At 43.6% G+C, this 13,204-nt stretch overlaps 1 protein-coding gene across 1 annotated transcript in view; it reads right to left on the minus strand.

Moving 5' to 3' along the window:
• LOC143986726 (tenascin-X-like) overlaps positions 1-10,145 on the minus strand; it is a 69,776-nt gene extending 59,631 nt beyond the window's left edge. Inside the window, exons 1-5 of the mRNA XM_077485133.1 lie at positions 10,112-10,145; positions 9,417-9,674; positions 8,488-8,745; positions 3,654-3,911; positions 1,479-1,736 (exon numbers count right to left, since the gene is read on the minus strand). Of these exons, the coding sequence (XP_077341259.1) occupies positions 1,479-1,736; positions 3,654-3,911; positions 8,488-8,745; positions 9,417-9,674; positions 10,112-10,145 (1,066 nt within the window). The remainder of the gene's footprint in view (positions 1-1,478; positions 1,737-3,653; positions 3,912-8,487; positions 8,746-9,416; positions 9,675-10,111) is intronic.
• Positions 10,146-13,204: the final 3,059 nt, after the last annotated feature.

The raw sequence follows: 13,204 nt of genomic DNA on the forward strand, positions 1-13,204 counted from the left end.
GCGTCCCGTCCAGCCTGCGTCCCGTCCCGGCCCGGCCCGTCCCGGCCCGGCCCGTCCCATCCCGAGCCGAGCCTCCGTCCTTCAGCTCTTCGTCGGCGGCCATTCTAGGATTCAAAAGCCGCACCTCCGTCGGTGATAGGCGGAACACTCAATTTCCCACTGACTGCTGGGAAATTGAGTGTTCCGCCTATCGGATGTCCGTGATAGGCGGAACACTCAATTTCCCAGCAGCCTGTGTTCCGCCTATCACGGACATCGTCTCATCCTCGTCCGTAGTACGAGGATGAGACGATGTCCGTGATAGGCGGAACACAGGCTGCTGGGAAATTCAGTGTTCCGCCTATCACAGGCGAAGGCGGAGGCGGAGGCGCGGCGTTTGAATGTTAGAATGGCCGCTGTCTGTCTGCTCGATACGCTGATCGAGCAGGCAGACAGTGATGACTCGAGTATAAGCCGAGGGGGGCACTTTCAGCCTCAAAAAAGAGGCTGAAAATCTCGGCTTATACTCGAGTATATACGGTAATTCCTTATTTAAAAATATATATATATTCATCTGCACTTAGTTGGATAATAAAAGTAAATAATTGCATAATTTATTTTGTGAAGATTCTCAACTCTTTAAAGTGGTTGTAAACCTAAAAGAATGGATCCAGTTCCTTTAAAGCATGAATAACAGCACAGTGCTTGTGCTGTGTAATTTGGCCCTATGTACCATCTAAAGGACTTGGCTGATCCTGCCTGGTGCTGTCCTCCCCCTGTAAACTGACCACGTTTATCATGGCTGCTGATCCTCTGATACCTTCGTCAGTTTGTGTGCCTCCATCATCCGCTGTCTCTCCTCTCTCCCCCTCTCTGCCTGTCAGCTCTGTGTCAGTGCCCGCTCCTCCTGGTGCTATAATTACTGTGCTTTGTTAATGAAATCCCCTGTGCCACATTAAGTTATGTTCCCCACTGTATGTGCTTTAAAAAAAAATGTACATGTATACCTTATTTCAGAGTGCCACTTGGCGCTCACGTGACCACCCTCCTCTCTCCTCCCTCCTCCCAGCTGATGTCAGCCAGGTTTCTCAGCCCCTCCGCTGTAGTTTTCAGATTGGGAAGACAGTGGCGGGCGGTCATGTGAGCACTGAGAAGTGTTTTTAAATATGGTATATATCTACATATTTTTTATAAAGCACATACAGTGGGGAACATAACTTAATACAATACAGGGGATTGCATTAAGTAAAGAAAGTGGCTTTATAACCACTTTAAGTTACACACCTTTATTGTTCTACACAACATTTGCCTACTTACATATTTTTATTACAGCATTTCTGAAGTTACCCAAAGGAAAGAAAAACACAGTGCACACTACCTAAGAAAGTGCTGTTTTCCAAAATGTAGCTGAAAAGCCTCAGCAATACAAACTAGTAGCATTAATTATTTATTTTTAATTAAGGATTACCATGCAACTAATAGTTATTTTGATAACTCACTTGTGTAGTCAGTTGTAAAATTGGGAGCTCCCTTTACATTACCACCATCAACACCAGCAGAGACCAGGAAGGTATAATAATTTCCAGGTGTCAAGCCCGTAATTGTGTCAGAGGTTGTAGTCACATTCCTATCAAAAGTTGGATCTTCCAGGATCTGGATATAATATGAACTGACATTTCCATCTGGTTTGTCCCAGCTCAGAGATATAGAAGTGGTGGTGATATTCTGTGTGTTCAGGTTCTTCACAACCTCAGGTACTACAAAATATACAGGTATTCGTTGTTAGTCTAAAGTAGAATTTTCACATTTGTTTGTCATCTCACAATTTGTTTGAGACTGTACTCAAGCAGGTGATCAACTTTTATAGTAGCTATCTGTCCTAAGACTACCTATACTATATGTACATGGTCAAATTGTCTAGCACAGGAGATTATGTCAGAATATTAACTAGTAATAAAAGTGAGGTAATTTCATTGCGCTTCATTCTCAACTCTTTAACCACTTCAACCCCGGAAGAATTTCCCCCTTCCTGACCAGGCCATTTTTGTGATACGGCACTGCGTCGCTTTAACTGACAATTACGCAGTCGTGCGACGTTGTACCCAAACAAAATTTAAGTCCTTTTTTTCCCCACAAATAGAGCTTTCTTTTGGTGGTATTTGATCAACTCTTTGGTTTTTATTTTTTGTGCTATAAAACAGAAGAAGAGCGACCATTTTGAAAAAAGCACACTATTTTTTATTTTTTGTTCTAATAAATATTCCAATAAAAAAAAAAAAATTTCTTCATCAGTTTAGACCAATATGTATTCATCATATTTTTGGTGAAAAAAAAATCGTGTATATTGAGTGGTTTGCGCAAAAGTTATAGCGTCTACAAAATAGAGGATAGATTTATGGCATTTTTTATTTTTATTTTTTAATAGTAATGGCAGCGATCAGCGATTTTTATCAGGACTGCGACATTGCGGTGGACAGATCAGACACTTTTGACACTTTTTGGGGACCATTGACATTTATACAGCGATCAGAGTTAAAAATAGCCACTGGCACTGATTACTGTATAAATGTCATGGGCAGTGAAGGGGTTAACACTATGGGGTGATAAATAGGTTAAATGTGTGTTCCCTAGGTTTGTTCTAGCTGTGAGGGTATTGGACTGACTGGGGGAGGAGACATATTGTTTTTCCTACTTAGTAGAAACACACACACTGTTTCTCCTCCCCTGACAGGACAGGGATCCCCTTTCCTGCCCTTGTGCCCAAAATCATGGATGGCCGGAAAGAATAGCGTCTGCCGGCCATATGCAGCAGGTGTGCGCACGCTCCTACTGTTCCTGTTCCTTTAAAGCAATAACAGCACAGTGCTTGTGCTGTTTAATTTGGCCCTTTGTATCTTCTAAAACACTTTGCCGATCCTGCCTGGTGCTGTCCCCCCCCCCCCATGTAAACTGACCACGTTTATCATGGCTGCTGATCCCCTGATACCGTGGTCAGTTTATGCACCTCCATCATCCGCTGACTCTCCTCTCTCCCCCTCTCTGCCTGTTAGCTCTGTGTCAGTGCCCGCCCCTCCTGGTGATATAATTACTGTGCTTTGTTAATGGAATCCCCTGTACTACATTAAGTTATGTTCCCCGCTGTATGTGCTTTAAAAAAAATATGTAGATATATACCTTATTTCAGAGCTTCACTTGACACTCACGTGACCACCCACCTCTCTCCTTCTCTCCTCCCTCCGCCCAGCTGACATCAGCCAGGTTTCTCAGCCCCGCGGCTGTAGTTCTCAGATTGGGAAGACAGCGGTGGGCGGTCACTTGAGTGCTGAAAAGTGCTCTTAAAAAAGGTATATATCAACATTTTTTTATAAAGCACATACAGTGGGGAACATAACTTAATACAACACAGGGGATTCCATTAAGTAAACAATGTGGCTTTATAACCACTTTAAGTTGCACGCCCTTATTGTTCTATACAACATTTCGCCTACTTACATATTTTTGTGACAGCATTTCTGAACTTACCCAAAGGAAAGACACACACAGTGCACACTATCTAAGAAAGTGCTATTTTCCAAAATGTAGCTGAAATGCCTCAGCAACACAAACTAGTAGCATTAATTATGTATTTTTAATTAAGGATTACCATGCAACTAATAATTATTTTGATAACTCACTTGTGTAGTCAGTTGTTATATTGGGAGCTCCCTTTACATTACCACCATCAACACCAGCAGAGACCAGGAAGGTATAATAATTTCCAGGTGTCAGTCCCGTAATTGTGTCAGAGGTTGTAGTCACATTCTTATCAAAAGTTGGATCTTCCAGGATCTGGATATAATATGAACTGACATTTCCATCTGGTTTGTCCCAGCTCAGAGATATAGAAGTGGTGGTGATATTCTGTGTGTTCAGGTTCTTCACAACCTCAGGTACTACAAAATATACAGGTATTAGTTGTTAGTCTAAAGCAGAGTTTTCACATTAGTTTGTCATCTCACAATTTGTTTGAGATTATACTCAAGCAGGTGATCAACTTTTATAGTAGCTATCTGTCCTAAGGCCGCGTACACACGGGCGGACTGTTCGCCCAACCTTGTTCGGCAAACAGTTTCATCAAACAGTCCGCTCAAAATTTGCATGAGCGGACTTGCCCACACACGAGCGGACTGTTTGACGAACAAGGTTGGGCAAACAGTTCGCTCAACTTTTGAAATGAACGGACTCGCCCACGTAAGGCGGAGGCAAATCCGCCCATTTCGAGCGCGTGTACAGGTAGGCGTGGCCCGCGAAGGAGACGTCGCGGGCTCCGCCGCCTGGAATGGGCTTAAAGGGGAACCCCAACGCCGAAAAAAATCGGCGTGGGGGTTCCCCCCAAGTCCACACCAGACCCTTGTCCGAGCACGCTACCCGGCCGGCCAGGAAAGGGGGGCGAGCGAGCGTGCCCCCCCTCCTGAGCCGTACCAGGCCGCGTGCCCTCAACATGGGGGGTGCCTTGGGGAAGGGGGGGCCGCGCGGCCCCCCCACCCCAAAGCACCTTGTCCCCATGTTGATGAGGACAAGGGCCTCTTCCCGACAACCCTGGCCGTTGGTTGTCGGGGTCTGCGGGCGGGGGGCTTATCGGAATCCGGGAGCCCCCTTTAAGAAGGGGGCCCCCGGATACCGGCCCCCCACCCTATGTGAATGAGTATGGGGTACAATGTACCCCTACCCATTCACCTGTGAACTAAAGTACAATAAAAAACACAACACAGAGAAAAAATATTTTATTGCACAGCTCCGGGGGTCTTCCGTCTTCGGGGGTCTTCTCGCCGGACTCCTCCGCTATGTGTGTGTAGCTCTTTTGCTAGCGGAGGAGTCCGGCTTTCTTCCTCCCCGCCGCCGGCCTCTTCTCCCGACTTCGGGGGTCTTGTCCCCCTCTTCGGTTCTTCTGCCGGGCCACCGCGCCTGGTCCGGTGGCCCGGTCTTCTGTCGCCGTCTTCCGTTCTTCTGTCGCCGCCTTCGGTTCTTCTGCCGGGCCACCGCGCCTTCTTGTAGCTCTTTTACAGGCGGTGGCCCGGTCTTCTGTCGCCGCCGCCGCCTTCCGTTCTTGTTCTTCTTCTTGTTCTTCTTCTTCTCCTGGAGATGTTGACTCGACGAGCTCTCCGGCCGGAATGCCAGGGACACGCTCCGCTGCCACTTATATAGTGACAATGGGGCGGTGTCACATGGTATATGTCACATGGGTTGGTCACATGGGTTGATGTCACATGGGGACTATGACATCGTAAGGGGGCGGGGTCACCATGTGACATATACCATGTGACACCGCCCCATTGTCACTATATAAGTGACCGCACAGCGCGGCTCTGGCATTCCGGCCGGAGAGCTCGTCGAGTCAACATCTCCAGGAGAAGAAGAAGAACAAGAAGAAGAACAAGAACGGAAGGCGGCGGCGGCGACAGAAGACCGGGCCACCGCCTGTAAAAGAGCTACAAGAAGGCGCGGTGGCCCGGCAGAAGAACCGAAGGCGGCGACAGAAGAACGGAAGACGGCGACAGAAGACCGGGCCACCGGACCAGGCGCGGTGGCCCGGCAGAAGAACCGAAGAGGGGGACAAGACCCCCGAAGTCGGGAGAAGAGGCCGGCGGCGGGGAGGAAGAAAGCCGGACTCCTCCGCTAGCAAAAGAGCTACACACACATAGCGGAGGAGTCCGGCGAGAAGACCCCCGAAGACGGAAGACCCCCGGAGCTGTGCAATAAAATATTTTTTCTCTGTGTTGTGTTTTTTATTGTACTTTAGTTCACAGGTGAATGGGTAGGGGTACATTGTACCCCATACTCATTCACATAGGGTGGGGGGCCGGTATCCGGGGGCCCCCTTCTTAAAGGGGGCTCCCGGATTCCGATAAGCCCCCCGCCCGCAGACCCCGACAACCAACGGCCAGGGTTGTCGGGAAGAGGCCCTTGTCCTCATCAACATGGGGACAAGGTGCTTTGGGGTGGGGGGGCCGCGCGGCCCCCCCTTCCCCAAGGCACCCCCCATGTTGAGGGCACGCGGCCTGGTACGGCTCAGGAGGGGGGGGCGCGCTCGCTCGCCCCCCTTTCCTGGCCGGCCGGGTAGCGTGCTCGGACAAGGGTCTGGTGTGGACTTGGGGGGAACCCCCACGCCGATTTTTTTTCGGCGTTGGGGTTCCCCTTTAAGCCCATTCCAGGCGGCGGAGCCCGCGACGTCTCCTTCGCGGGCCCCGCCTACCTGTACACGCGCTCGAAATGGGCGGACTTTCCGAGCGGGAACAGTCCGCTCATTTCGAAAGTACAGCGGACAAGCCCACACACGGGCGGACTGTTCGCTCAAACACAGTTTCAGCGGACAGTTTTTCGGAATTTCCGAAAGACTTTGTCCGTCCAACTGTCCGCTGAAACTGTCCGCTGAAAGCCCACACACGAGCGGACTGTCCGCCCAAACACTGTTCAGCGGACAAGGTTGGGCGAACAGTCCGCCCGTGTGTACGCGGCCTAAGACTACCTATACTATATGTTCATGGTCACATTGTCTAGCTGAGATCATATCAGCATATTAATTAGTAATAAAAGTGAGGGTTTTTTCATGGCGCTATGAATGCATATAATAGTGTGACACTGCACAATTTGGTTGATTTACTACTGAAGGATTTGACTTAATACATTCTTCACTCAATAAATTTTGTGAATATTCACTTCATTCCTTATTTAAAAATCTATATATTCATTTACACTTAGTTAGATAATTGAAGTAAATAATTGCACAATTTATTTTGTGAGGATTCTCAACTCTTTAACAACTTCAGCCCCAGAAGAATTTACCCCCTTCCTGACCAGGCCATTTTTTGCAATACCGCACTGCGTCGCTTTAACTGACAATTGCACGATTGTGCAACATTGTACTCAAACAAAATTTACATCCTTTTTTGCGCTATAAACAAAAGAATAGCGTCAATTTAAAAAATATATATATTTTTTTACTTTTTGCTATAATAAATATTCAAAATTTAAAGAAAGATAAAAAAAAGTCTTCAGCAGTTTAGTCCAATATTCTTCTACATATTTTTGGTAAAAAAATCGCAATAAGTGTATATTGAGTGGTTTGCGCAAAGGTTATAGCGTTTATAAGATGGGGGATAGATTTATGGCATTTTTATTATTATTTTTACTAGTAATGGTGGCGATCAGCGATTTTTATTGGGACTGTGACATTGCGGTGGACAGATCAGACACTTTAGACACTTTTTTGGGACCATTGACATTTATACATCAATCAGAGTTAAAAAATAAACACTGATTAGTGTATAAATGTCACTGGCAGTGGATGTATTAACACTAGGGGGCGATCAAGGGGTTAAATGTGTGATCCGTTGGTATATTCTAACTATGAGGGGATTGGACTGACTTAGTAGGAACACACAGTCGGTTTCTCCTCCCCTGACAGGAAAGGGATTTGTGTGTTTACACACACAAATCCCCATTACTGATCTTGTGGGCACAATCACAGTTGGCCAGTAGGGATCGTGCCTGCAGGCCACGCGCATCGGGTCCCCTGCCGTGCAGCGGGGGCACACACCTGCTATGGCTCTTAGAGAAGCCACAGTATATATACAGCGATTCACGCAGCTGAGCCATTCTGCCACTGTATATATACAGGAGCCAGTCAGAAAGTAGTTAAAGTGGTTGTAACCTTAAACAAAAAGGATCCTTTTCTTTTACCGCATGAATAACAGCACAGTACTTGTGCTGTGTAAATTGGCCCTTTTTATCATCTAAAATACTTGGCTGATCCTGCCTGATGCTGTCCTCACCACTGTAAACTGACCACGTTTATCATACCTGCTGATCTCCTGATACCGTGGTCAGTTTACATGCCTCCATCATCCGCTGTGTCTCCTCTCTCCCCTTTTGTCGGTGCCCGCTCTTCCTGGTGCTATGAATACTGTGCTTTGTTATTGCAATCCCCTGTGCTACATTAAGTTATGTTCCCCACTGTATGTACTTTAAAAAAAATATAGATATATACCTTATTTCAGAGCACCACTTGGCGCTCACGTGACCACCCGCATCTCTCCTCCTCTCCTCCCAGCTAACGTCAGCCAGGTTTCTCAGCCCCACCACTGTAGTTCTCAGATTAGGAAGACAGCGGCGGGCGGTCACATGAGTGCTTAGAAGTACTCTTAAATAAAGTATAGAGCTACATATTTTTTTATAAAAGCACATACAGTGGGGAACATTAATACCACACAGGGGATTCCATTAAGTAAAAACAAGTGGCTGTATAACCACTTTAAGTTGCACACCCTTATTGTTCTACACAACATTTGCCTACTTACATATTTTTGTTACAGTATTTCTGAAGTTACCCAAAGGAAAGACAAACACAATAAGAAAGTGCTATTTTCCAAAAATGTAGCTGAAATGCCTCAGCAATACAAACTAGTAGCATTCATTATTTATTTTTAATTAAGGATTAAAATGAAATTAATAGTTATTTTGATAACTCACTTGTGTAGTCAGTTGTAATATTGGGAGCTCCCTTTACATTACCACCCTCAACACCTGCAGAGACCAGGAAGGTATAATAATTTCCAGGTGTCAATCCCGTAATTGTGTCAGAGGTTGTAGTCACATTCCTATCAAAAGTTGGATCTTCCAGGATCTGGATATAATATGAACTGACATTTCCATCTGGTTTGTCCCAGCTCAGAGATATAGAAGTGGTGGTGATATTCTGTGTGTTCAGGTTCTTCACAACCTCAGGTACTACAAAATATACAGGTATTAGCTTTTAGGCTGCAGCAGAGTTTTAACATTTGTTTGTCATCTCACAATTTGTTTGAGATTGTACTCGAACAGGTGATCAACTTTTATAGTAGAAATCTGTCTTAAGACTACCTATACAAGGTATATATATGTACATAGTCAAATTGTCTAGCTAAGGAGATCAAATCAGAATATTAATCAGTAATAAAAGTGAGGTTTTTTTCATGGAGCTATAAATGCATATAATAGTGATACTGCGCAATTTGGTTGATTTACTAAAGGTTTTGATAATCTTCACACAATAAATTTTGTGAATATTCACTTCATTCCATATATATGTATGTATATATATATATATATATATATATATATATATATATATATACACTCCGCGCCCGCGTTATAGCCAAAAGATGGCTACAGCGCGGACGCTATCTGCCGGGAGGGGGTCCCTGGATGACCTCCCTTTAACTTCCCGTCTGTGCACAGCCGCGGGCACGCATCGGGGAAGTTCTGTGCTGGCCATGTCCCCCGGACACAGCCAGTCACAGATCGCTGTAAACAGCCAATCACAGCGGCCATTTACAGCGCGATTTACCTTTACAATCACTTTAATTATTTATTTTTAATTATGGAATATCATGCAATAAATAATTTATTTGATAACTCACTTGTGTAGTCAGTTGTAATATTGGGAGCTCCCTTTACATTACCACCATCAACACCTGCAGAGACCAGGAAGGTATAATAATTTCCAGGTGTCAATCCCGTAATTGTGTCAGAGGTTGTAGTCACATTCTTATCAAAAGTTGGATCTTCCAGGATCTGGATATAATATGAACTGACATTTCCATCTGGTTTGTCCCAGCTCAGAGATATAGAAGTGGTGGTGATATTCTGTGTGTTCAGGTTCTTCACAACCTCAGGTACTACAAAATATACAGGTATTAGTTGTTAGTCTAAAGCAGAGTTTTCACATTAGTTTGTCATCTCACAATTTGTTTGAGCTTATACTCAAGCAGGTGATCAACTTTTATAGTAGCTATCTGTCTTAAGACTACCTATACTACTTGTTTGTGGTCAAATTGTCTAGCTGAGGAGATCATATCAGCATATTAATTAGTAATAAAAGCGAGGGTTTATTTCACAGCGCTATGAATGCATATAATAGTGTGACACTGCACAATTTGGTTGATTTACTAAAGGATTTGAGAATCTTCACACAATAAATTGTGAATATTCACTTAATTTCTTATTTTAAAATAGTGGTTGTAACCTTAAAAAAATGGATCCTGTTCATTTAAAGCATGAATAACAGCATAGTGCTTGTGCTGTGTAATTTGGCCCTTTGAATAATCTCAAATACATGGCTGATCCTGCCTGGTGCTGTTCTCCCCCATGTAAACTGACCATGTGTATCATGGCTGCTGATCCCCTGATACCGTGGTCAGTTTATGTGCCTCCATAATCCACTGACTCTCCTCTCTACCTCTCTCTGCCACCTGTCAGCTCTGTGTCAGTGCCCGCCCCTCCTGGTGCTATAATTACTGTGCTTTGTTAATGGAATCCCCTGTGCTACATTAAGTTATGTTCCCCACTGTATGTACTTTAAAAAAATATGTAGATATATACCTTATTTCAGAGCGCCACTTGGTGCTCACGTGACCACCTGCCACTCTCCTCACAGCTGACCTTACCCAGGTTTCTAAGCCCAGCTGCTGTAGTTCTCAGATTGGAAAGACAGTGGCGGGCAGTCACGTGAGCGCTGAGAAATGTTTTTAAGGTATATATCTACATATTTTTTTTATAAACCACATAGAGTGGCAAACATAACTTAATACAACACAGGGGATTCTATTATGTAAAGAAAGTGGCTTCATAACCACTTTAAGATGCACACCCTTATTGTTCTACACAACATTCGCCTACTTACATATTTTTGTTACAGCATTTCTCAAGTTTCCCAAAGGAAAGACAAACACAGTGCACGCTACCTAAGAAAGTGCTATTTTCCAAAATGTAGCTGAAATGCCTCAGCAATACAAACTAGCAGCATTAATTATTTATTTTTAATTAAGGATTACCATGCAACTAATAGATCTTTTGATAACTCACTTGTGTAGTCAGTTGTAATATTGGGAGCTCCCTTTACATTACCACCATCAACACCTGCAGAGACCAGGAAGGTATAATAATTTCCAGGTGTCAATCCCGTAATTGTGTCAGAGGTTGTAGTCACATTCCTATCAAAAGTTGGATCTTCCAGGATCTGGATATAATATGAACTGACATTTCCATCTGGTTTGTCCCAGCTCAGAGATATAGAAGTGGTGGTGATATTCTGTGTGTTCAGGTTCTTCACAACCTCAGGTACTACAAAATATACAGGTATTAGCTTTTAGGCTGCAGCAGAGTTTTAACATTTGTTTGTCATCTCACAATTTGTTTGAGATTGTACTCGAACAGGTGATCAACTTTTATAGTAGAAATCTGTCTTAAGACTACCTATACAAGGTATATATATGTACATAGTCAAATTGTCTAGCTAAGGAGATCAAATCAGAATATTAATCAGTAATAAAAGTGAGGTTTTTTTCATGGAGCTATAAATGCATATAATAGTGATACTGCGCAATTTGGTTGATTTACTAAAGGTTTTGATAATCTTCACACAATAAATTTTGTGAATATTCACTTCATTCCATATATATGTATGTATATATATATATATATATATATATATATACACTCCGCGCCCGCGTTATAGCCAAAAGATGGCTACAGCACGGACGCTATCTGCCGGGAGGGGGTCCCTGGACGACCTCCCTTTAACTTCCCGTCTGTGCGCAGCCGCGGGCACGCATCGGGGAAGTTCTGTGCTGGCCATGTCCCCCGGACACAGCCAGTCACAGATCGCTGTAAACAGCCAATCACAGCGGCCATTTACAGCGCGATTTACCTTTACAATCACTTTAATTATTTATTTTTAATTATGGAATATCATGCAATAAATAATTTATTTGATAACTCACTTGTGTAGTCAGTTGTAATATTGGGAGCTCCCTTTACATTACCACCATCAACACCTGCAGAGACCAGGAAGGTATAATAATTTCCAGGTGTCAATCCCGTAATTGTGTCAGAGGTTGTAGTCACATTCTTATCAAAAGTTGGATCTTCCAGGATCTGGATATAATATGAACTGACATTTCCATCTGGTTTGTCCCAGCTCAGAGATATAGAAGTGGTGGTGATATTCTGTGTGTTCAGGTTCTTCACAACCTCAGGTACTACAAAATATACAGGTATTAGTTGTTAGTCTAAAGCAGAGTTTTCACATTAGTTTGTCATCTCACAATTTGTTTGAGCTTATACTCAAGCAGGTGATCAACTTTTATAGTAGCTATCTGTCTTAAGACTACCTATACTACTTGTTTGTGGTCAAATTGTCTAGCTGAGGAGATCATATCAGCATATTAATTAGTAATAAAAGCGAGGGTTTATTTCACAGCGCTATGAATGCATATAATAGTGTGACACTGCAAAATTTGGTTGATTTACTAAAGGATTTGAGAATCTTCACACAATAAATTGTGAATATTCACTTAATTTCTTATTTTAAAATAGTGGTTGTAACCTTAAAAAAATGGATCCTGTTCATTTAAAGCATGAATAACAGCATAGTGATTGTGCTGTGTAATTTAGCCCTTTGAATAATCTCAAATACATGGCTGATCCTGCCTGGTGCTGTCCTCCCCCATGTAAACTGACCATGTGTATCATGGCTGCTGATCCCCTGATACCGTGGTCAGTTTATGTGCCTCCATAATCCACTGACTCTCCTCTCTACCTCTCTCTGCCGCCTGTCAGCTCTGTGTCAGTGCCCGCCCCTCCTGGTGCTATAATTACTGTGCTTTGTTAATGGAATCCCCTGTGCTACATTAAGTTATGTTCCCCACTGTATGTACTTTAAAAAAATATGTAGATATATACCTTATTTCAGAGCGCCACTTGGTGCTCACGTGACCACCTGCCTCTCTCCTCACAGCTGACCTTACCCAGGTTTCTAAGCCCAGCTGCTGTAGTTCTCAGATTGGGAAGACAGTGGCGGGCAGTCACGTGAGCGCTGAGAAATGTTTTTAAGGTATATATCTACATATTTTTTTTATAAACCACATAGAGTGGCGAACATAACTTAATACAACACAGGGGATTCTATTATGTAAAGAAAGTGGCTTCATAACCACTTTAAGATGCATACCCTTATTGTTCTACACAACATTCGCCTACTTACATATTTTTGTTACAGCATTTCTCAAGTTTCCCAAAGGAAAGACAAACACAGTGCACGCTACCTAAGAAAGTGCTATTTTCCAAAATGTAGCTGAAATGCCTCAGCAATACAAACTAGCAGCATTAATTATTTATTTTTAATTAAGGATTACCATGCAACTAATAG

This window comes from Lithobates pipiens, unplaced genomic scaffold (assembly GCF_037356315.1).
Source record: "Lithobates pipiens isolate NorthernLeopardFrog02 unplaced genomic scaffold, aLitPip1_a1.2 Scaffold_18, whole genome shotgun sequence".
In the NCBI taxonomy this organism is placed as follows: domain Eukaryota; kingdom Metazoa; phylum Chordata; class Amphibia; order Anura; family Ranidae; genus Lithobates; species Lithobates pipiens.